This window comes from Hyla sarda, chromosome 10 (genome assembly GCF_029499605.1).
Source record: "Hyla sarda isolate aHylSar1 chromosome 10, aHylSar1.hap1, whole genome shotgun sequence".
NCBI classification, from domain to species: domain Eukaryota; kingdom Metazoa; phylum Chordata; class Amphibia; order Anura; family Hylidae; genus Hyla; species Hyla sarda.
The window spans coordinates 111588984-111612964 of record NC_079198.1 but is presented as its reverse complement, the minus strand read 5'-3'; the positions used below and the strand labels follow the sequence as shown (position 1 = coordinate 111612964).

The window sequence follows — 23981 nt, the reverse complement described above, 5'->3', positions numbered from 1 at the left end:
AATGCTCTATTTTGGTCTCATCTGTCCACAAGACGTTTTCCCAGAAGGATTTTGGTTACTCAAGTTAATTTTGGCAAAATGTAGTCTTGTTTTTTTTTCTCTGTGACAGCAGTGGGGTCCTCCTGGGTCTCCTCCATAGTGGGGTCCTCCTGGGTCTCCTACCATAGCGTTTCATTTAAATGTCGACGGATAGTTTGCGCTGACACTGATGCTCCCAGAGCCTGCAGGACAGCTTGAATACCTTTGGAACTTGTTTGGGGCTGCTTATCCACCATCCGGACTATCCTGCGTTGACACCTTTCATCAGTTTTTCTCTTCTATCCACAACCAGGGAGATTAGCTACAGTGCCATGGGTTGCAAACATCTTGATAATGTTGCGCACTGTGGACAAAGGCAAATCTAGATCTCTGGAGATGGACTTGTAACCTTGAGTTTGTTCATATTTTTCCACAATTTTGGTTCTCAAGTCCTCAGACAGTTCTCTTCTCCTCTTTCTGTTGTCCATGCTTAGTGTGGCACACACAGACCCGCAAAGTCTAAGTGAACTTCTCTCCTTTTTAATCTGCTTTCAGGTGTGATATTTACAATACCCATGCCTGTTACTTGCTCCAGGTTAGTTTAAAGGAGCATCAAATGCTTAAAACAATCTTATTTATCCACAATTTTGAAAGGGTGCCAATAATTTTGTCCAGCCCATTTTTGGAGTTTGGTGACAAAGTCCAATTTGCTTTTCTTCCTCCCTTTTTTGGTTTAGTTCCAATACACACAAAGGGAATAAACGTGTACAGCAAAACATGTGTTACTGCAATCCTTTTCTGTGATAAATACTTAATTTTCTTGAAAAATTTCAGGGGTGCCAACATTTACGGCCATGACAGTATACACCCCATTGACACATTTGTGACTATAACAGCGCATATACAATAACATATGTCAAATGTGCATATAACTTCCCACAGTGAAGGGGTCTGAACCAGAGAATCTCAAGAGTCTAAACCAGTGTTTCCCAAACAGCGCGCCTCCAGCTGTTGCAAAACTACAACTCCCAGCATGCTCGGACAGCCAACGGCTATCCAGGCATGCTGGGAGTTGTAGTTCTTTTTAACGGCTGGAGTCACCCTGGTTGGGAAACACTGGTCTAAACAGTAAACTTAATAACTTTCTGTTCACATTTGATCTGAGCTTTACCTCAGATGAATTTGTGCAATGTGTATGTTAGCAATACCAGACAGTACCAGTAGAAAGTTTGGACACGTTTTCATTTTATTCTGTTTTTTTTCTCTTTCTTTCTACATAGTAGATTTATATTGAAGACATAAAACCTATGAAGTAATACATACGGTATTAACTAGTAAACTAAAAAGTGTTTAACCCCTTAACGACCATGGACGTGTATACACGTCCAGGGCGGAGGACCGTTGCCTAACCTGAACAATTTAAAACGTCCATTGAGCTTGTGGGTACTGCCCAGTGTACCCAAGAGATCGCGGCAGGGTCTTGGCTGTAACACACAGCAGGGACCCTGCTACACTGCCAGGACAGAAGTATTAAATAAATAAATTAAAATAATACATAAATAAAAAGTGTATTACATGCTGTGGATGAGGCAATGGCAGTCACAAGAGTGAGCTCCCCGCTGTGGCTTTCCTACCGGCAGTCACACACTGAACTATCCAGCCGCAGCAGTGGGTTCGCTCTTGTGACTGCCGGCGGGGCATCCGCAGTGCCAAATACGCTGTGGATGCACTCCATGTAATCAATTTTTTTTTTTTTTTTACAAAGGCCCGGTTCATACTGCAGTAGATTAGAGGCATCCGACAGTATCACATCAAAAAAAAGCAATGCCAACATATACTGTAGCAGCCCCATTCATTCCTGTGTCCCGCCAAATTAGCATATACTAGCGGAAAGCGGCCCTAACAGAGTCACTAGGTTTAATCCACCAAAACTAATGACACTGTTACAGTATACATTGGCATGGCTTTTTGACATGACGCGAGCGGACACCTCTGACATACTGCAGAAATGCAGCATGAATGGTCCCCATGCCGATCCCCTGCCCCAATAATGGATATAACGCCCAATGATGGATATATTCGCCATGAGCGGGTGCTTTTTCCTCACAACATGACGAATATATCCATCATGAACTTCAACTGTCACAGACAGCGCATCAATGCTAGCCAACCAAGGACCAATCAGAGCGGTCCCTGGTCCAGCTAATACCTATTTCTTTCCGAGACAAAAATCTTGCAGTCCACATGGGGGTCACTTGTTGTGGGGGTGCGGTATAGTTCTGCCAGCTCCGATCCTGTGGGGTCTATAATTTTTATAATGAGGTCTTGAAATCCAAATGGCACTCCTTTCCTTCTCAGTCCCACCATGTAGCAAAGCAACCAAATATGGCCTAAATGGTGGTTTTGCCGAACACAGGACAAACAGCGTAAAAAAAAAATATGGGGAGCATTTCCTCTTTTTCAGTTGCAATGTACAAAAAATATGTCCCACAAATAATGCATGTAAGTGAAAAAATTTTCCACTAACTTTGTAACCATTCCAGCCACACAAAAAGGACTAAAAGTACTCACTTTAGGTAAATACTTTAGGGGGTGTAGTTTCCAAAATGGGGTCACTTGTGGGAGTTCTATATGGTTCTGGCAGCTAAAACCCTTTGCAGGCATGAAGTGCGGCCTATAATCCATTCGGCCTAAAATGATGCCCTGAAAGCCAAATGGTGCTCGTCTCCTTCTGGGTCCTACCACGCAGACAAGTAACCAAATATGGCCTAAGCGGGGGGATTTCCAAACACGGGCCGAGCAGCTCAATAAAATGTTGGGTGCATTTCTTTCAATATCAGAAGCGATGTAAAAAAAAAATATGTCTCACAAATTATGTATTTATGGAAAGCAAAAGAAAAGCAAATACAATTTTTTTTTTTTGCACTGACTGTGATAATTCCTGCCAAAAAACGATGGTGTTAAAATACTCACTATTTCCCCTAGTGAATACCTTGAGTAGTCTAGTTTTTAAAAGTTGTGGGGGGGGGGGGGGGTGTTTCCTAAGTTCCACCACCTCTAGGTTTCTGCAAACCTTGCACTGCACATTAAAAAAAAGATGTACTAATTTCTCAAATTTTAAAAATTTGAAGTATAATTGTTAGGCTTCTAATTCATTTAAAATGTTAATTTAAAAAAAAGAAATGCTGTCAAAAATAAAGTAAACATCTTAAAGTATCTATTACCTACATTATAAGTTTTATAAACTATATGCTCAGTTAATACAAATATATGCAACCTATTAGTGATAAAATAGTCAAAACTTTTTTTTTTCATGATTTTTGACATTGTAAACACAAATGATATCAGCTTAATTTTACTATGTACATGAAGTACAACTTGTGACAAAAAAAACAAGGTCAGAATTATAGTAATAATTCTCAAACAAAGTCAGACATGCCTGATTTGTAAAAAACAAGTTTGGGGGCGTACAGGCTTAATTCAGTTGGTCCTTAAGGGGTTAAAGTGGTCACTTGGAATGGTGTTCCAACAGTCCAGCTCATCCCAAAACATCTCAACTGGGTTTAGGTCGGGTGACTGTAGAGGCCATGTCATCTCATACAGCACTATATCATTCTCCTTCTTGGTGAAATGGCCCTTTCATTGCCTAGAGGTGTTTGTTGGGGTATTTGCCCACTTGAAAATCAAATGATAAACCCTAACCAGATGGGAAAAAAAAGTCATTGCAAAAAGCTGAGGTAGATGTGCTGGTTAATTGTGCCTCGAATTCTGAATGAATTACCAACAGTGTAACCAGAACAGCACTCTGGTATCTCTAGGGGTAGGAGGGAGGTCGGAGGGATAGCCAGAGGGATACAATCCATTGTAGAGTTAGACGGAGAGCTTACATTTCCTTCCATCACTGCCAGGAGCAGGTTCTACCAATGAAGCGCAGATTACACAGATCAATGCAGTTCAATAGAATTCCATTGATCTGTAAGAGGAAACTACTGATTTCTCCCCAAGAGTTCTCTAAGGGGACCAATACAGTGTCTATTAATTAAAAAGTTTAATTAAGGTTTAAAAAAAAAAAACATAATGAGGGAAGTCAATATAAAGTACAATTGGTGCCGCACAAAACAAACCCTCATATGGGTGTGTAAATAAAATAAGATGAAAGTACAAAAAGAAAAATAGTCTAGGTCCTATTAAAAGGGGCTTATGTAACTCAATATAACTCATCTAAGCGTCTCAAACTCAGCATCTCAAAATTATAACTCCCAGCATGCCTCAATAGCTATGATGGCTTATCTTTGTTTATATGGGGCAGTGGGTTCTTTCTCTGTTCCTATTATTTTCCTGGCAGACATAACATTACCAGTCGGTGTAATAGAGGTCTCAGTGGGATTAGGTGACTATGTCTGTCCACTTTATAGTCGGCTCATAAGCAGCTCTCTGTGATTTCGGTTCAACACAACTTTGGGGTAGAAACCCCTACGGGGCTACCCTAAACTAAAGACCCCCCTAATAAAACTTAGCTTTTAATATTGTTATGTTAAAATAAATAAATGTGCTCACTGCTGGTCTCACTCAGACTCATTTACTCTTGACACTGCTCCACTAACTTGCAAGATTTATTAATCTAATGGCACACATGGACGATCTAAAACCGGTCTACCCCTCTCCTAATGTTTCGCCAGTAACTGGCTTTCTCAATGCCTCGAGCCTTTGAGAAAGCAGGTTACTGGTGAAACGTTAGGAGAGGGGTAGACCGGTTTCAGATCGTCCATGTGTGCCATTAGATTAATAAATCTAGCAACTTAGTGGAGCGGTGTCAAGAGTAAACGAGTCTCTGAGTGAGACCAGAAATAAGGGCTGGACAAAAAACAGCCTATAACACCAGCTCACAGAAACTAACAATACAGTCATAATCTCTGGCAGAGATATCTATTTATCCCCATAAATAAGCAGTGGTTTACACAGTGGATGTAATTTTAATCACATCACTGCCACCTTGTGGTCACTGAGAACATTTATTTATTTTAACAGAGCAATAATAAAATCTAAGTTTTATTAGGGTGTCTTTAGTTTAAGGCAGCCCATTTAGGGGTTCCTACTAGGGATCGACCGATATCGTTTTTTTAGGGCCGATACTGATAATCGGTGCAGGTTAGGGCCGATAGCCGATAACTTATACCGATATTCCGGTATAAGTTATCGGCTATTTAACCCCCTGCGACACCGCTGCAGATCATTGATTTAAAGCGGGCGTTTTAAATCAATGATCTGCAGTGGCTTTTACTGCATAGACGCCGCTGCGCAGTGACGCCCGTGCGCAGCGACGCACCTGACGTCACGGCGTAGCGGCGTCTATGCAGCGTACTAGGCCGGAGCCTGCCCGGAGTGGAGAAGAAGACCGTGGGAGAAGGACAGCCCGGACCGGACCACCCTCCACCCGGAACGCCCCCGGACGCTACAGGAACGATGGATGGATGGCCCGGACCACCCCCATTACGGGTAAGTTTAATTTTTTTATTGACTGGGAGGGTGGGGGAGGGGCCCGACCGGTATAGCGGTATGGGCAAAAATCCATACCGGTATACCACCTAGCATCACGGTGGGGGGTGCGACGCGGTGGGTCGGCGGTGCGGTGTGGCGGGTCGAGGGGGTGGCGGTCGCGGTGCGGTGGGGGCGGTGCGGGGCATTATCGGCTTATCGGCAAGATAATTGCCGATACCGATAATGCCCAAAATCGTGATTATCGGCCGATAATATCGGCCATACCGATAATCGGTCGATCCCTAGTTCCTACCCCAAAGTTGTGTTGAATTGTAAGGACCCCGAGACCCTCTGAGGAGTTCAGGGTACTCTCTATTAATCGACTTACTGTAATCGCAGATTCACCTTCTGGCACAGAGATGCTGCCAGGGTGAGAATTCACTATTATTTTTTTGCACCTTTGATCTGTCAGCTCCTTATGGAGGAAGAGAAGCTTAAGAAAAAGTCAAATCTCTTTCTCCAATGGAGCCGCCTGAGGCCAGGGATTATTACTGGCAGAACGCGGAGGTCAGAGTATTCTTGGTCTTCTCTTCAGTATGGAGCATATAGATTAATATCCATAACAGTGCAGTACACACGATTAACTCCCAACATCCCTGTTCTTGGGAGTTCATAATCTACAGTAGTTTTGAAACTGACATTTTTTTGTCCTTTTAGTTTTTAAACTTTTGACAAACACATCAAAGACTCAACATTTACAGTGTGTTGTATCACCAACACTGACTCAAATACTTTACAATCTAATCTGTTTTTTTTTAACACATACACTAAAGTCATGTAACCAATCATAATGATTTTATTGCATTATAAGATATAACCTGGGATCATGCAACGTGCAGAGCTTCTTACCTGAATACAGCCGAAGTCTACGTTCTCATAATGGAAGTGAGCGCATTCAGCCATTTTTGGGAAGTGACCCTTAGTGAAGGATATTCTGCTTGGAAGAGAAAAGAAGGATATAGGGTGAGAGACGTCTCCTGCACTCAAACAACAGAAGCCCCCAGAACAATGTGACTGCGTCCTGGCTCCTTAAAGAGGGACTGTGGCCAAATCAGAAACAGAAATATTTAAATATGAGCAGATAGATTTCTGGGGATCACATTCCTCTTTACAGTATGTTAATCAGCCTCAAACCAGAGATATGTTTTTTTTATTACCCTCTGATGGCTTGTGAATCTGTCAGATGGGCAAACACAATTACAATAGGGGTCGTGTGACACAGTGGAGGCTATGAGGGGACTATACAAGCACACACAGCGACATCCTCCCATTCATTAACGCTCTACTGACACTACTCCATCATACCATTCCCGGGCAGATTTTTTCTCTGCTGCCATCGCTGCTCGGTCCCTGTGTCTGACTAGTCCACAAAGCTATTGCCCGCAGCCAGTTTTTGAGGTCAGTGCTGTGCGGCCGGTCTTCATTTCAGTGCTGTGCGGAGGCAGAAGAGAAAAGAGTGCCACGCAGCACTGAAAAGACAACCAGCCAAACAGCGCTAGCTGTGAACCAGACAGAAACAGGACCGAAAAGCGATGCCAGCAGAGGAGAAAACGTGCCCAGGAATGATATGATGAAGTAGGGGTCAATGCAGTCAGTAGAGGGTTAATAATTAGGAGCTATGAGTACTTGTATAGTGTCAGTTTAGGCAGTGCTAAACACCCCCCCCCCCCCCCAATATTTTATATGCACACCCCCACTCACAGCCTGCACGGGGACACACTGACCCTATTGTAGTGAAGTGCCGCTTATCTGACAGATTCGCAGACTGCCAGATAGAACCCCCCCCCTTCCCATATCTCTGTTCAGCCCCCCACCCCTAACTTATCTGCTTATGCAAAAAAATAGTTATTTCTGATTCGGCGACATGTCCTCTTCAAAACCCCTTGGGGGACATTTATCATTGTTGTCTTTGGTAAGTCAGTTCTAAAGTCTTTTTCTTTTTTCTTTGCTTTAGTTTTGCTTATGTGCTACATATTTTTCATACTTATATATTATGCGCACTCACAAAAGTTGCAAAAAAAAGAAAAAAGTGCTTAGGCACACTTAAGGCTCTAAATACCTTGATAAATGCCCCCCCCCCCCCCCCTTAAACTTTCACTTTGCTTTTTCTTAAAGGTTATGGACACATTTGAAAAGATTTTTTTTTTTTTTTTTACTTTTGCTTAGTTATTATAGTGCAAAAAAAAAACTTTCCATATGTTTTTATATAAAAAAAAAAAAATACATTTTTATGACCTTTTCTTTTGCAGCCTAAACAATTTCTTTCTCTATTTGTGTACTTACTAAGCTGCCTCAAGCTAAGTGGCCACCATCGGTCTTATAACAGGGGGTGCCAACCTCACATGGGCATGTATTTCAGGCTTGACTGAGCATTCTCAATGGGAAGAGATGAATAAGTCGCTGCTCTGTCCTCCCCTTCAGACCCCTCAGTCCCACTTGATTCTCCTCCTTCTGTCCCCCGCCAGACTACTGCCTCTGTCTTAGATGGTTGGCCGGCCTGCTAAAATGGCAGGATCAGCCAACAGTTACCTGATGTGCATGAGGGTCGTAACAAATCAGTTTCTAACGTGTTACATACATGGCCATTGCTACAATCGAGGACCCAAGGTGACCCGTAACTCACTTTTTGACATTCTTGACTTTCATGCTTGCAGTGTGACTGCAGGATCTCATTGGGAGTTCTGTGGCAATGGGAATTTCTCCAGGAACCGGAATATCAGCTCCTCGCGCCTGCCAGGAAGAAGAAGAAACCACTAGATTAGAAACAACTGTGCCGCTAACTATTTAATATCCCATAATAAACATGCTAGCGCTTGTGGTTTTGGAAAGACGTCTGCATCAGAAAAGGGAGTGTGTCATAGTGTGTCACCTTTTACATTCAAACCTATGGGCATCAACAAGACGATTACAATACACCAGCTATAAAACACAACAAAAGGTATCAACTATGAGGCTAAGAATGCAAGCGAATGAGCCCAGAACATAGAGCCCATGACTGGGTATATAGCGTACAGCTCCCGCATGGTCTGGGTGTATTCCATATTTGGGGTAGTCTAGGGTTCTGCAAGTCATGGATCTCAATGGATGAACCAAGTAACAAGCATCAGCTCTATAATAGTCGCCTTATGTCTCGGTAATATTGGTGACAGACTGATGCGGAGTGATGTATGTGACCTGCAGAGGGAAGAAATCCTGTACTGTGGAACAGTGTCCATGGCCTTAGAGACAATTACAGCAGGAAGGTAATATAGTAACATATTATGGGCTCATTACAGCTGCATTCTACATCACTAATGGACACCACGCAGGAATATTGTTCCAAACACTTGGAGCTGGCGGCGCAGGTCCTGACATCAGGGCCACACCCCACGTGATGGCAAGCCACGCCCCCTACATGCAAGTCAATGGGAGGGCGGCTACACCCCCTCCCATAGACTTACATTAAGGGGGTGTGGTGTGATGTCACGAGGGGCGTGGCCAAATCGTCACGACCCCCGCCGCCATCACCCAGCGTTCTAATGGGTGGCGCACAGTGATCGCGGGGGTCCCGCAGTTGGATAGGGGATAAGATGTCTAGGGGAGGAGTACCCCTTTAAGTTGCAGGAAGGGGGTGTGAGCAAAAGAAACTTTAAATAAAACCCCCCAAAAGACATTAACCAGGCAGAATCATTCATTCGTATGGGACCGGTTCCTAACAGATTATAATGGGTATCGGCTTATGGAAGCGCAAGAGCTGCACGAAACAGTGCTGTACCGAGACCTCTGCTCCTATACCCTGCCAGCCAAAGCTATGAATACAAGACCCCTGAATGGTGAGTGCTGCCTGCTGATATTTTCTCATTTTTTGTATTTCACAAGCGGATTGGCATAGTGCACTGCCGTAATCAGGACAGGTGCATGAAGTGTAGCATTCATTCCGGGTGAACGTTAAACTACTAGTGGTGTATATGCCGGAGCTACTGCTTCTTATAAACCTGTAAAAATAAAAGCTATGACTCCATTGTGAATAGGTGTGAGAATAATAACATATTTTACTACCACCCTATGACTCTCAGGCACTGTTCATACCTACGTTATTTGTTTCCGTCACTGGAGCAACAACAAACCTCCAGAATCCCTTACATGACAGGAACCAACAGCCCCTGACTGACACCACTGACATTAATAGGTTCTTTCAGGTTCTTGTCATGGGGGGAGCACAGGTCACCTGCAGCCATTCCATTTTACAGCTCAGGTGAGTTCAATACTTAGACAAAGATTGTATCAGTGGCCATAAGCAGCCAGCAGGGGGCAGCATCGTCTCACAAACAGTAGAGTGACAATCACTGGCATCTGAGGCAGTGGGATCATGATCATTAAAGTTGTGACAATCAGTTACATGCCATAAACAATTTCCCATAACGCTGGCATTTACCCCCTATGATCACTCAGCATCAGATATCTCAGATCGGCATCACTACCACCATGATGACTGCGGTCTGTGCAAAGCCGGACGTCATCCGCAACTCAGTAATACTACATCTATAACCCTTAAAGGGGTAACTGGTGGAAATCCATTTATTTTTAAATCAACTGGTGCCAGAAAGTTAAACAGATTTGTAAATTACTTCTATTAAAAAATCTTTATCCTTCCAGTACTTTTTAGCAGCTGTATACTACAGAGGAAATTCTCTCTTTTTGAAATAATTTTTTGTCTTATCCACAGTGCTCTCTGCTGACACCTGATGTCAGTATCAGGAACTGTCCAGAGCAGGAGAAAATCCCCATAGCAAACCTATGCTGCTCTGGACATTTCCTGACAGGGACAGAGGTGTCAGCAGAGAACACTGTGGACAAGACAAAAAAGAAATTCAAAAAGCAAAGAATTTTCTCTGTAGCATACAGCTGCTAATAAGTACTGGAAGGATAAAGATTTTTTAATAGAAGTAATTTACAAAATCTGTTTAACTTTCTGGCACCAGTTCATTTAAAGAAAAAAAAAAATTTCCACCAGAGTACGCAGGGGGGTTCCAAAGCGTCACCACATCGGGTGGGGTGGCTAACTTGTCCTCTTAGGGTATTTATTATACATAGCATACACAAAATGATATCCATAGGTAAAATCCACAGTGAGTAATCTGCAATTTTTTATGACAATTACATTGTAAAAGCAAAGCTAGTCCAGACACAGAAGGACAAACATAACATAATAAAACATTTGATTTGGAATTGAAAAGTGGGTGCACACAGAACAGCACAGGTAAATGTCAAATACGTAGTAACAGGACAGAAATTACAGACAAAAGCAAAACAGAAACAGAAAAGCAAAAGAAGATAATAAAAATAAACTACAGGCGCATTACCAACACTAATGGGCAAATAATCAGGAAATATAAGCACAGAGTAACAGTTGTAAGAGAAAAATGGAAAAGTCAAGTATAAACATTAGCTGACACGAGTCAGGACAAGATCAGGAGACTCCATAAATCGAATCCATGGCCGCCAGATCTGCCAGTGTTGAGTAGAGCAGGGTCAAGAATCTGCAAGAATCTCCTCTGGAAAGGTCCCATTGATAGCAAAAGGAGTAGGAGCATGATCAACAGCGATATAGTGATCTTCCGGATAATCTTAAAGGGGTACTCCGGTGGAATTTTTATCAACTGGTGCCAGAAAGTTAAACAGATTTGTAAATTACTTCTATTAAAAAATCTTAATCCTTCCACTACTTATTAGCTGCTGAATACTACAGAGGAAATTATTTTCTTTTTGGAACACAGAGCTCTCTGCTGACATCATGACCACAGTGCTCTCTGCTGACATCTCTGTCCATTTTAGGAACTATCCAGAGTAGGAGAAAATCCCCATAGCAAACATATGCTGCTCTGAACAGATCCTAAAATGGACAGAGATGTCAGCAGAGAGCACTGTGCTCATGATGTCAGCAGAGAGCTCTGTGTTCCAAAAAGAAAATAATTTCCTCTATAGTATTCAGCAGCTAATAAGTACTGGAAGGATTAAGATTTTTTTAATAGATGTCATTTACAAGTCTGTTTAACTTTCTGGCACCAGTTGATAAAAAAAAGAATTTAAATAAAGTTTTCCACCGGAGTACCCCTTTAATCACATACTGCCAGAACCTCTAGAAAGGAGGGAAAGGCCACCTGATATGGCACATGTTCCCAGGGGTACTGCCACACCTCCAACATACATGAGATGCAGAGACCTGTGCAGGATGACAGGCAATTTCAGTTCCAGAAAATCCTATAGTGTTTTAAAGGGGTGCTCCACTGGCCAGCGTTCGGAAGTAAATGTTCCGAACGCTGTTTTCGAGCTGCGGTGGTCGGCAACGCCGCTCGTGACATCATGGCCACACACCCTCAATGCGAGTCTATGGGAGGGGGCGTGACTGCCGTCACGCCCCCTCCCATAGACTTGCATTGAGGGTGTGTGGCCGTGATGTCACGGGCGGCGTGGGCGACCACCGCAGCGCGAAAACAGCGTTCAGAACATTTACTTCCAAACGCTGGCCAGTGGAGCACCCCTTTAAGAAAAATAATGTGGGAGAACCACTGAGACAGTCTGGAATAGGTAGAGCAAGCACTGAATGCCTGTCTCAATGCCTCGCAGGGGTGAGGGTAAGGAGATGCCAAGTGATGAAACATAAAGCAGTAAAATGTCTGCAGAGCATTTATGGTGATGAGCTTGAAGGGGGCATGTCCACCCCTTCAAAATTTTTCATGCTGAAAATGCCCCCCTCGGCTTATACTCGAGTGAAAAAAAAATACAGTTTGGGGGGTGGGGTTGTCCGGGCCGTCCCGGAGCGGAGAAGAGGCCCTCCTGGTGAAGATGTACTGCCCAGACCGGCTCACCCTCCCCACCGGAATGTGGACGGTCCCTGCAGCTACTAAGCAACAGGACTTAGAGAACTGGGGAGGTGAATAGACAAAGAGGGGGACATATATGATGACGGAGGGGGTGGTCTGGATGATGACAGGGGGGATATAGATTGGGGGTGATGATGACGGGGGGGGGTTGACAGGGGATGATGACGACAGGGGGGGGGGTGATGTATCTTCCCCACTAGGCTTATACTCGAGTCAATAAGTTTTCCCAGGTTTTGGGGGTGAAAGTAGGGGCCTCGGCTTATATTCGGGTCGGCTAATACTAGAGTATATACGGTAATTTACAAATATGTTTAAACTTTGACACCAGTTGATTTAGGGAAAAAATTTTTTTTTTCACCGGAGTACCCCTTTAAGTCACAAAGGGGGAGGTTTATCAAAATCTGTCCAGAGGACAAGTTGTCCAATGCAACCAATCAGATCGCTTCTTTCATTTTTAACAAGGCCTCTGCAAAATTAAAAAAGCAATCTGATTGGTTGCTATGGGTAACTGGACTTTTCCATTGCACAGGTTTTGATAACTGTCCCCCAAAGAGCTGAAACCTGTTGGGATCTCACATGAAGTAATTCCAAAGGACTCAAAGATTTCAGCACTCTCTTAAAGGGGTACTCAGGGGAACTAAACGCATAGCCCAGCCTTTCCCTCTCATCAACCTATTTAATCATCTAAATATCATTCATTAGCTATATAGAGCATTTTCCCCTCTTTCCCCTCTGTCACTTACATGCATGAAGTGAGGAAATTACATCATCCAGCTATCCACTCTGCCTGTCCAAATCCCTCTCTGAAAGCAGCCCCCACCCTCCTGGGAGACACAGACCATGTAGTTTCTGCCTTACACTGATAAGTCATGCTCTCTTCAGTGCTGAGAACTGGGGGGGGGGGGGGGTGACCTCAGCCAAACAGACACTGAATCTCTCTCCCGCTCAGAGCAGGAGGGTGGGGCTGCTCTCAGAAAGTGAGCTGGCTGGCAGAGCTGCAATGATTGCTGGGAGATGTAGACAGGGGAGAGAAGGATGGCAAAGAATATCAAGGCACCAGAGAAGACAAAAGAGGCCACAGGAGCCATGTAAATGAGCCAGGATGGATTACAGGGAACATATCCAGGTAGCGTGGTGGCTTTGGAATTTATATATATGTACCTGGAGTACCCCTTTAAGTTTACCAGCCTCCTTACTTTAAAGATGCAAACAATGTTTTATAAAGACCCACCCAGAGGACTTATTTTAAGGCTTCTTATTTCACAGGAGGTTAAGAGGAGGGCCTTGTTTAAGCTCCATGTAAACTCAGGTTTATTAAGGGCTGCTAAATGAATAGACTGGGGCATGATCCAAGGGATACAGGACACCAATAGAGGAAGAAGCGAGGGATTAGAGATGATGGTGCTGGAGAAAGATATAGGCAGTCCCCCAGTAGGAGGATTGGGGGTTGGAATAAAATGTATAATTCCTTTCCTGGGGATGAGAGAGATGCCATGTGTCACACAACTGTAGGGGATGTAGGGAGTGGGCCATTTATATGGATACACCTTAATAAAATGGGAATGGTTGGTGATATTAACCTCCTGTTTGTGGCACATTAGTATATGTGAGGGGGGAAACTTTTCAAGATGGGTGGTGACCATGGCGGCCATTTTGAAGTCGGACATTTTGAATCCAACTTTTGTTTTTTCAATAGGAAGAGGGTCATGTGACACATCAAACTTATTGGGAATTTCACAAGAAAAGCAATGATGTGCTTGGTTTTAACGTAACTTTATTCTTTCATGAGTTATTTACAAGTTTCTGACCACTTATAAAATGTGTTCAATGTGCTGCCCATTGTGTTGGATTGTCAATACAACCCTCTTCTCCCACTCTTCACACACTGATAGCAACACCGCAGGAGAAATGCTAGCACAGGCTTCCAGTATCCGTATACACTGCTATATACTACTATATACACCCCAGGAGAAATGCTAGCACAGGCTTCCAGTATCCGTATACACTGCTATATACTACTATATACACCGCAGGAGAAATGCTAGCACAGGCTTCCAGTATCCGTATACACTGCTATATACTACTATATACACTGCAGGAGAAATGCTAGCACAGGCTTCCAGTATCGGTAGTTTCAGGTGCTGCAGAATGGGCAAAACAAAAATTGGAACAGGACCCTCAGTTTACACAGAAGATTTTGTTCAGTGATGAGGCAAACTTTTATGTGAATGGTGAAGTTAACAAACAAAACCACCGCTCTTGGTCTGACACTAACCCACATTGGATAGATCCCTCCAAGACTGTTGGAACACAAAAATTGATGGTATGGTGTGGTATATGGGGTACAAAGATAGTGGGGCCATTCTTCATCAATGGAAACCTCAAGGCCACTGGATATGCAAAATTGCTACATGATGATGTGTTTCCCTCTTTATGCACTGAAGCTGGCACGTTCCTTGAGTTTTTCCAGCAAGATGGCGCACCACCACATTATGGGCGTCAGGTCCGAACATACCTAGATGAACAGCTAGGGGTCATCTGAAGGCAATTGTCTATGCTGTGAAGATACGAGATGTGCAGCACCTGAAACAATGGATACTGGAAGCCTGTGCTAGCATTTCTCCTGCGGTGTTGCTATCAGTGTGTGAAGAGTAGGAGAAGAGGGTTGCATTGACAATCCAACACAATGGGCAGCACATTGAACACATTTTATAAGTGGTCAGAAACTTGTAAATAACTAATGAAAGAATAAAGTTACGTTAAAACCAAGCACATCATTGTTTTTCTTGTGAAATTCCCAATAAGTTTGATGTGTCACATGACCCTCTTCCTATTGAAAAAACTAAAGTCGGATTCAAAATGGCCAACTTCAAAATGGCCGCCATGGTCACCACCCATCTTGAAAAGTTCCCCCCCTCACATATACTAATGTGCCACAAACAGGAAGTTAATATTCCCAACCATTCCCATTTTATTAAGGTGTATCCATATAAATGGCCCACCCTGTAGTTTTCTCCTGTGTGTACGATGAGCACGATGTCGTAGGAAAGAGTGGCCGAGGAAGGTGTGCTTGAAAAGGTGAAGGGGAAACTTGAAGTCACTGCAAAAAAAAAAGGGGGGACCTTGGCTAAAGAGGCTAGTTTATCTAACATGGCAAGGAGAAAAGAAACCTGAGAATGGTTAGGAGCATAGAGGACAGCTACAGTAATCATCTGATCCAGTATCTCATGCTTAACAAACAAGTATCAGGCCAGTGGGTCAGCCACTACAGCTATAACCTTATGGGGGACGGATTTATGAAATGCAATATACACCCCCTTAGCCCTAGCATCTGAGTTCATGCTAAGGTATCAGACAAGGTAGTAGCGATTACACACATTACGAATATGGTTGGCATTAAAGTGGGTCTCCAGCAAGCAAACAACATGAGCATGTTGCTTGTGCATGACATACAAGATCTGGGATCTCTTTTCTGGCACAACCCTTAACATTAAGGGTTGCCACCTTAAGGGGGTACTTCGGAGGGGGAAACATTTTTCAGATCAACTAGAAAGTTATACAGATTTGTAAATGACATCTATTAAAAAATCGTAATCCTTCCAGTACTTATCAGCTGCTGTATGTTCCAAAAGGAAGTTGTGTAGTTCTTTCCAGTCTGACCACGTGGAGGACACAACTGTACCTCCTGTGAAGTAAGAAGCCTTAAAATAAGTCCTCAACATTGCATGTACCTTAAAAGTAAGGAGGCTGGTAAACTTAAAGGGGGACTCCAAGTACATATATATAAGTTCCAAAGCCACCACGCTACCTGGATATGTTCCATGTAAACCATCCATATATATGGCTCCTGTGGCCTCTGATATGTTCCATGTAAACCATCCATATATATGGCTCCTGTGGCCTCTGTTGTTTTCTCTGGTGCCTTGATATTCTTTACCATCCTTCTCCCACCAGTCTGACCACTGCCACCTCTGTTAGGAACTGTCCAGAGCATGAACAAGTAACCATAGCAAAAACGCTTCTGCTCTTGACAGTTCCTGACATTGACAGAGGTGGCAGCAGAGAGCATTGTGGTCATACTGGTAAAAGCTACACAAGTTCCTCTGAAGCATACACCAGCTGATAATTACTGGAAGGATTAAGATATTTAAAATTTGCAAATCTGTATAACTTTATGGTACCAGGTGCTTAGAATTTTTTTTTGTCCTCCGCAGTACACCTTTATGGTCAGCCATAGTCAAGGAAAGGTAGAAATAGCACAAAACAGGACAAGCAAGAAGACAGCAAACACAAAAAAGAGGCATGTTTTGTGCAAAGGAAAAGAATAGGGTGCACCCAAGAACACAAAGAAACAAAAGAACCAAAAAAGCAACCATATGTGACATGGCACAGCATTATACACTGTAAAGAAAAATGTGCATAGGTTATATGTATAACCCTAGCAGGGAACAAGATAGACAGATGTAGAGCCACAGAAGGCATGGGTCCTGAGAATCAAAAAAAAAAAAGACCAAAACACCACTAAAGGGGCCCATAGTAGGTAATAACAGAATCTTTATTAAACAGTGGGAGTTACCAAAACCAAAGTAGAATAAGCTATAGCAAAAGGTAATGGCAATTTAGGGGGGGAGCACAGTCGAAAAAACCTAGGCAGTGGTAAACAAGTCAAAGAGTAAAAGAGAAGGGCATTGTATGGCCCCATTCCAGCCACGGTTCCAGTGAAGGAGGCAACATCAGAGACATTATCAACAATCAAAACATCAAATGCAATATGACCTCTGGCAACCTGTCGAAATGCTATCAGGTTTCAGGCACTTTTCTGAAGCTGGGCACATTTATCTGGGCAGCAGAGTGGACTATCTGCCAATTCCGCTGCATCTGGGCGAAGGCCTAGGGAGTCGAACAATGAGCAGAGGAGCCAGTGGACTTTGGAGAAAAGCATCCCAATTTGGATGAGTCACCTTAGGGAGCTGCAACGCCTAGAGAAAGTCCTACAAACCTTTAGGAGAGTGGAGGTTCACCGTGGAGTCCCCCAAGTGAACCATCAGACAGAAAAACCCCACCTATATTGGATATTGCAGGCTTAAAGAAGGTACAGCAGGGAAATGAGAGCAGAATATTGTTTCAGGGTTCTGCGAGAAAGGTTTGGGAAGAGCTTCAGAGTTGGAGCCCCCCTGAGAGGTGAAGGCCAGCCATCCGAGGGAGATTCTCTCCCTGAATCCAAGGCCCCCAGGGGAGCCCCTAAATATAATGGGCAGGCTGGAGGGAGGAGAGGCTGCAGCCCAGCCCACAGGAAAGGAACCGTGAGCTCCTGAGGTGGAGGGGCCACCAGACTCGCCATCGAAAGCCTGCACTATGACAGGGTGCCCTCCAAGAAGCTCTTCAGCCGGCTACTTTGCAGGAACAGCAGCCTCTGGTCCTAAAAAGGGAGAGCAGGAGGAGGCAGGAACTTCAGCAGACAGCTCTGCAGCACCACCGGGGAGTACTGACATCCCTAAATAATGAGACACGCTATCTTGAGAGCTTGCTTTCGCGGGGCCTCAGGTCCTGGCAGGTCGGAGAGTGGGTAAAAAAAAAGGGGATGCAAAATTACTGGCATGAAATCATCAGTGTCCGTGGAACATACCCTTACTATGGTTTCTAATCTGTTGTTGCATTACACTATGGTTTATACTCTGCAGCATCCTTCATCCTTTGGTCTTGGGATGAGCCTATACAATGGGTAGATCTTGAAAATACGATGCTATTACACTCCACTGTCAGTGATCAGCCTATGACACAAATGGCTACTATAGAGATCTTTATAGGGAATGCACATCACCAACCAAGATTATGTCCATCAGTCAAAATGGAAGAATTATAGGGGACTGGACGGATAGGGAACGGGATGACTTCAGGAGGCCTCTGTGATCTTGCAGCCTCTACAATCATCACTACAGAGACCGCAACATTACAGGCCATGCTGTGGAGGAAAGGATGGCCCTGTATTTCACATGGAGGTGCTGATAGTACAGACCCTAGGGAAGAGCATTATTCCAGAGGCTTTGATGTAACTCGGCAGTGTCTGAAGTCTGAAACACAAAGAAAATGTACAGCACAACAAACCACATCAAACTTAACGAGTGAGAAAATACAGAGATCAGGGGTGACACTGAGCAACACACAGAAGAACCAAGACAACCTACCCAAATATGATCCATATGGCGACTAACCCCACAACCCAAAGGAGCAGATGATGTAATGTCTCTGGAGTCTGGAGGTTATATCAGTGCTGGACAATATAAAAGAAGAGCAGCTGCTATCAGTCACATATGATGTTAATGTCTCTGAAGGTCTCGGCCCTAGAGATATATGACCAAGTAGTCATCATTAGGAGAGGATTCCAGACTCCCCTAGTTCAAGCAATTGTGACCCTCAAAGTGTTAACCTCGGATATCACCAGTGTCACCATAAACAGCGCCTGATGCCAATAAAAGCATATGTAAACTTTACATTTGTAAAATGCGGCTTTATCACCTTCCAATATGAGCATCTCCTGCCCCACCTGCCCATAAAATGTCCAGAGAGAAAACATTTACTACAGCATCAAAGAAAGGGGTGGAGGGGCCCAGAGGTAGGTGCTGCATCACTATTAGGGCCCCGCTCCAATGACACAGGAATGATGTCCATAATTACTCATCATACGTGACCATAAGACAATTCTATTATACTCGTAGGACACTATACGCCCCAACATAACTCTATATTAGTAGCATAAGAGATGACAGTATTAGAATAGATGGGTAATGATCTTAGTGCAGTGTCAACAAATGTGACCAGCAGACATAGATCTGCAGTTCTGGATCAGTCACACACATGCAAAAAAGAGCCTGAGAATAATATACTAACAGGTTGTGTACACAGGAGCCAACAGGACAGAGGGAGTACCCAAACCTTACTGCCCAGACCCACCACAATGTGACAGTACATCAAACCTCCAGAAAGAAAGGACTAGCAGGGAGTCTCGGGCTGATCCATTCACTACAATGTCCTGATCAGAAGGGAGTCCTAGGTCTGATCCATTCACTACAATGTCCTGATCAGAAGGGAGTCCTAGGTCTGATCCATTCACTACAATGTCCTGATCAGAAGGGAGTCCTAGGTCTGATCCATTCACTACAATGTCCTGATCAGAAGGGTTTCCTGGGTCTGATCCATTCACTACAATGTCCTGATCAGAAGGGAGTCCTAGGTCTGATCCATTCACTACATTGTCCTGATCAGAAGGGAGTCCTAGGTCTGATCCATTCACTACAATGTCCTGATCAGAAGGGAGTCCTAGGTCTGATCCATTCACTACAATGTCCTGATCAGAAGGGAGTCCTAGGTCTGATCCATTCACTACAATGTCCTGATCAGAAGGGAGTCCTAGGTCTGATCCATTCACTACAATGTCCTGATCAAAAGGGAGTCCTAGGTCTGATCCATTCACTACAATGTCCTGATCAAAAGGGAGTCCTAGGTCTGATCCAATCAGCGCAGAGTAGGCCGATACCAGATCAGTGCATTGTGGTAAATATAAGGGGAGTCTCGAGGATGAACCATTCCGTAGAATGTCCTGAACCAATCAGAAGGGAGTCTCAGGGCTGATCCATTCACTATAATGTCCTGATCCAATCAGTGCAGAGTCTCAAGGCCGATTCGTTTACTACAACGTACTTATCCGATCAGAAGGAGTCTTAGGGATGGTCCATTTTTTACAATGTACTGATCCAATCAGAAGGGAGTCTCAAGGATGATCCATTCACTACAATGTCCTTATCCAATCAGAAGGGAGTCTCAGGGATGATCCATTCCCTACAATGTCCTTATCCAATCAGAAGTCAGTCTCAGGGTTAATCCATTCATTACAATGTACTTATCCAATCAGAAGGGAGTCTCAGAATTGATCCATTTGCTAAAATGTCTTGATCTGATCAGAAGGGAGTCTCAGGATCAGGACATTGTAGGGAATGGATCATCTCTATCGGAAGGGAGTCTCAGGATCAGGACATTGTAGGGAATGGATCATCTCTATCAGAAGGGAGTCTCAGAGATGATCCATTCATTACAATGTCCTGATCGGACGGGTGCAGAGATTAAGGGCTGATCCATTTATAAAACATTCTTATTTGACCAGCAGGCAATGTCAGGGTATGTAATGTCATGTACTGCTTGTATATGTTTAACATTTGAACCAAAAATAATAAACAATAATAAAAGATAATATTATTATAACAACATTAATAATAAAGACAACAGAGGGCGCAGAAGACATTGAGAGCCCAGGGCCCTTGTGCTGCATCATGATTAGTGCACAAGGACAGAGGGTGCCCAAAGAACAGTCCAAACCCAGCAGTGTCCCCAACCTGCAACTCTATGGGCTGAACATGTAGCCCTGGAAAGCCTCAGCCTCTGGGCCACTCGTGTGTTATATATAATAATGGGGGCGAGTCCCTGATCCAGACTGACACACAGGACTTAGAACATTGTTCCTTAAAGGGGTACTCCAGCCCTAATACATCTGTCATTCTGCACCCACCTTTGTGAGCTCTCCACAGCGCTGGAGGCTCAGAGTGTGAGGCGTGACGACCACGGGGCCAGAGTATCGTGATGTCACGACTCCGCCCCCCCCCCCCCCCGTGTGATGCCACACCCCCTCCCATAGACTTGCATTGAGGGGGTGGGGTGAGACGTCACACGGGGGCAGAGTAGTGACATCCCGATACTCCGGCCCCGTGGTCGTCACGCTTCAGACATGGAGCTTCCAGCGCTGAAACAGCTTGGTGCTGCATGAGAGATTGCGGGGGTCCCCAGCGGTGGGACCCCCGCGATCATACATCTACACAAGGGGGCAGGTGTACCCCTTTAACCTGCCCCCTTGTGATGTCATGACCACGCCCCCTCAATGCAAGTCTATGGGAGGGAGTGTAATGTAATAACAGAGGTCCCAGCACTCACCGATGCAAGCAAATGGTATTTATTGTATATCCTAGTCACAGGACGCGTTTCAGCACTTAGCCTTCCTCCGCTGTCAACTGGTTCGCTCGCAGGCGCCAGTTATATGCACGAGGAGGCGCCCTAAAATGACGTCACTTAGGGCGCCTCCTCGTGCATATAACTGGCGCCTGCGAGCGAACCAGTTGACAGCAGAGGAAGGCTAAGTGCCGAAACGCGTCCTGTGACTAGGATATACAATAAATACCATTTGCTTGCATCGGTGAGTGCTGGGACCTCCATTATTACATTACAATACTCTTTTCCTCGTGCACCACCACTTTTCAGATAGTGCCGACCATTGCTCTACTATGGGAGGGGGTGTGACCGTCCCCCGCAGTGCGAAAACAGCGTTCAGATTATTTCCGAACGCTGGCTAGTGGAGTACCCCTTTAATGGGAGCAGAAGACCCCATTCACTTCTATGGGCATACAAGTCACCTATTAACTCCTTTCTGGACATATGCGCTATTTCAAAAGCACAACAGCCCCCCTTACAAGTCTGCTTAAAATCGTAGATACGTGCCCCAAACTGTATATAAAAAGAGAAAGAAAAGCTAGCCACAATACACAACACCACAATAATAATATGAAAAATGTATGAAACTTTATTAAATCACAACAAAAGCACAGACATTTAAAACCACTAAAAAAAACACAAAGAACATGGTGGAGGGTTATAACCCAAATAACCACCAACCACCAACCCCCCCCCCCCCCATCCTAGGGATACACAATAAGCATCTGATAGGGGCCCTTGGTATAAAAACCAAAGTGGAGGAAACCCACCTGCATCAATGAGGCTGATAGTGAATATGAAGTCCCCCGAACTGGCAGTGTAATCGTACCCTTAATTAGGGATCGACCGATGTAGATTTATTTAGGGCCGATACCGATAATCTGCGACCTTTCAGGCGATTAGCCGATAACTTATACCGATATTCCGCTATCGGCATCCTGACGTCCTGTTCAGGACGTCACTCTTCATTGCGCTGCGCAGAAGCCAGAAGTAGCGCAGAACCCGGGCCCCGGGAACAGGTAATTATAAAACCGGGGATGGGGGAGGCAATGGGGCAGCGGCGGCGGTCTCAGCGGTGGTCTCTGGTCGGGGAGGCGGGGCATTATCGGCAAGGTAATTGCCGATACCGACAATGTCCAAAATCGTGAATATCGGCCAAACCGATAATCGGTCGATCCCTACCCTTAATCGTTTATTTTTATCAATTAACAAAATGCTAAGTGATTAAACGGGACCACCATTTGGGGAGCTTTATCAAAACCTGTACAGAGCAAAAGTTGACCAATTGCTCATAGCATCCAAACAAATTGGTTCATTTATATTTAAGAGGCCTTTTCAAAAATAAAAGAAGCGATCTGATTGGTTGCTATGGGCAACTGGTCAACTTTTCCTCTACACAGGTTTTGATAAATCTCCCCCTTTGTCTACAAAACAGCATCAGTTCTTCTAGGTACCCACACAGGGAGGGGCATTCATCAATGTTGGTGTAAGGTAGTAAAGATTTTACCCCTGTTTGCTTGGTGTATTGTTTGCACAGTTGCTAAAAATTTAGCAAAAAAGGTGCACAAGACATATATATATATATATTAGGGATTGACCGATATCGGGTTTTTAGGGCCGATACAGATAATCGGTGGAGGTTAGCACCGATATTTCGGTATAAGTTATCGGCTATTTATCCCCCCCGCGACACCGCTGCAGATCATTGATTTAAAGCGGGCGCTTTAAATCCAAGCACTGCAGTGGCTTTTGCGGTGCCATAGACCGCCGCCGCCACCCGCTTCTCTCCCCCTGCCTGTCCGGGGGTCCTGAGACCTATCACCGCCACCGCCCCCCCTGACCCGCCGCACAGAATGTGCCCCACAGAGTCAGAGATTTTGGGGGAGATTTGCCATTTGTGGCAGTCATTCCTTCTGTCTTTTTTTTTTGCTGTATTTTTGACTTACCAAATTTAAAAAAAAATGGTGCACAGACTTACATAAATTCTGCACAAATAAAAAAATAAAAAAATCGCCTCAGAATTTGCTGTAGGATGCCACTTTTCTAAGGCAAAGCAGACATGGTATTTTTTCTTTTGTTTTACGTTTTAAAAAGGGGCACATGGTAAGTATCTTCCACTGCAATGTCAATAATGATTCAATACCTGTGTGTAATTCCAGTCAGTTGTATGCTTAAAGGGGTACTCAGCGTTTGGATCAAACTGTTCCGAACACTGGAGCCAGCGCCGGGAGCTCGTGAGGCCCTCATGACATCACGCCTTGCCCCCTCAATGCAAGTCTATGGTAGGGGGTGTGATGCTGTCACGTCCCCTCCCATAGACTTGCATTGAGGGGGCAGGGCTAGGACCTCATGAGCTCCCGGCGTCGGCTCCAGCATTCTGAACAGTTTGTTCCAAACGCTGAGCAGCGGAGTATCCCTTTAAAGGGGTACTCCCATGGAAAACTTTTGATTTTTTTTTTAAATCAACTGGCGCCAGAAAGGTAAACAGATTTGTAAATTAAAGTGTTTGCAAGAACAGGTATAACACCC

At 44.3% G+C, this 23981-nt stretch overlaps 1 protein-coding gene across 13 annotated transcripts in view; it reads right to left on the bottom strand.

Annotated features, from left to right (window-relative positions):
* ARHGAP32 (Rho GTPase activating protein 32) overlaps positions 1-23981 on the bottom strand; it is a 271432-nt gene that overhangs the window by 100949 nt on the left and 146502 nt on the right. For 10 of the 13 annotated variants that reach the window (XM_056544167.1, XM_056544165.1, XM_056544166.1 and 7 more), the window contains 2 exons: positions 8180-8286; positions 6406-6493 (listed from right to left, as the gene is read on the bottom strand). In XM_056544167.1, coding sequence (XP_056400142.1) covers positions 6406-6493; positions 8180-8286 — 195 coding nt within the window. The remainder of the gene's footprint in view (positions 1-6405; positions 6494-8179; positions 8287-23981) is intronic. The other 3 variants (XM_056544158.1, XM_056544160.1, XM_056544171.1) reach the window with 1 other exon arrangement.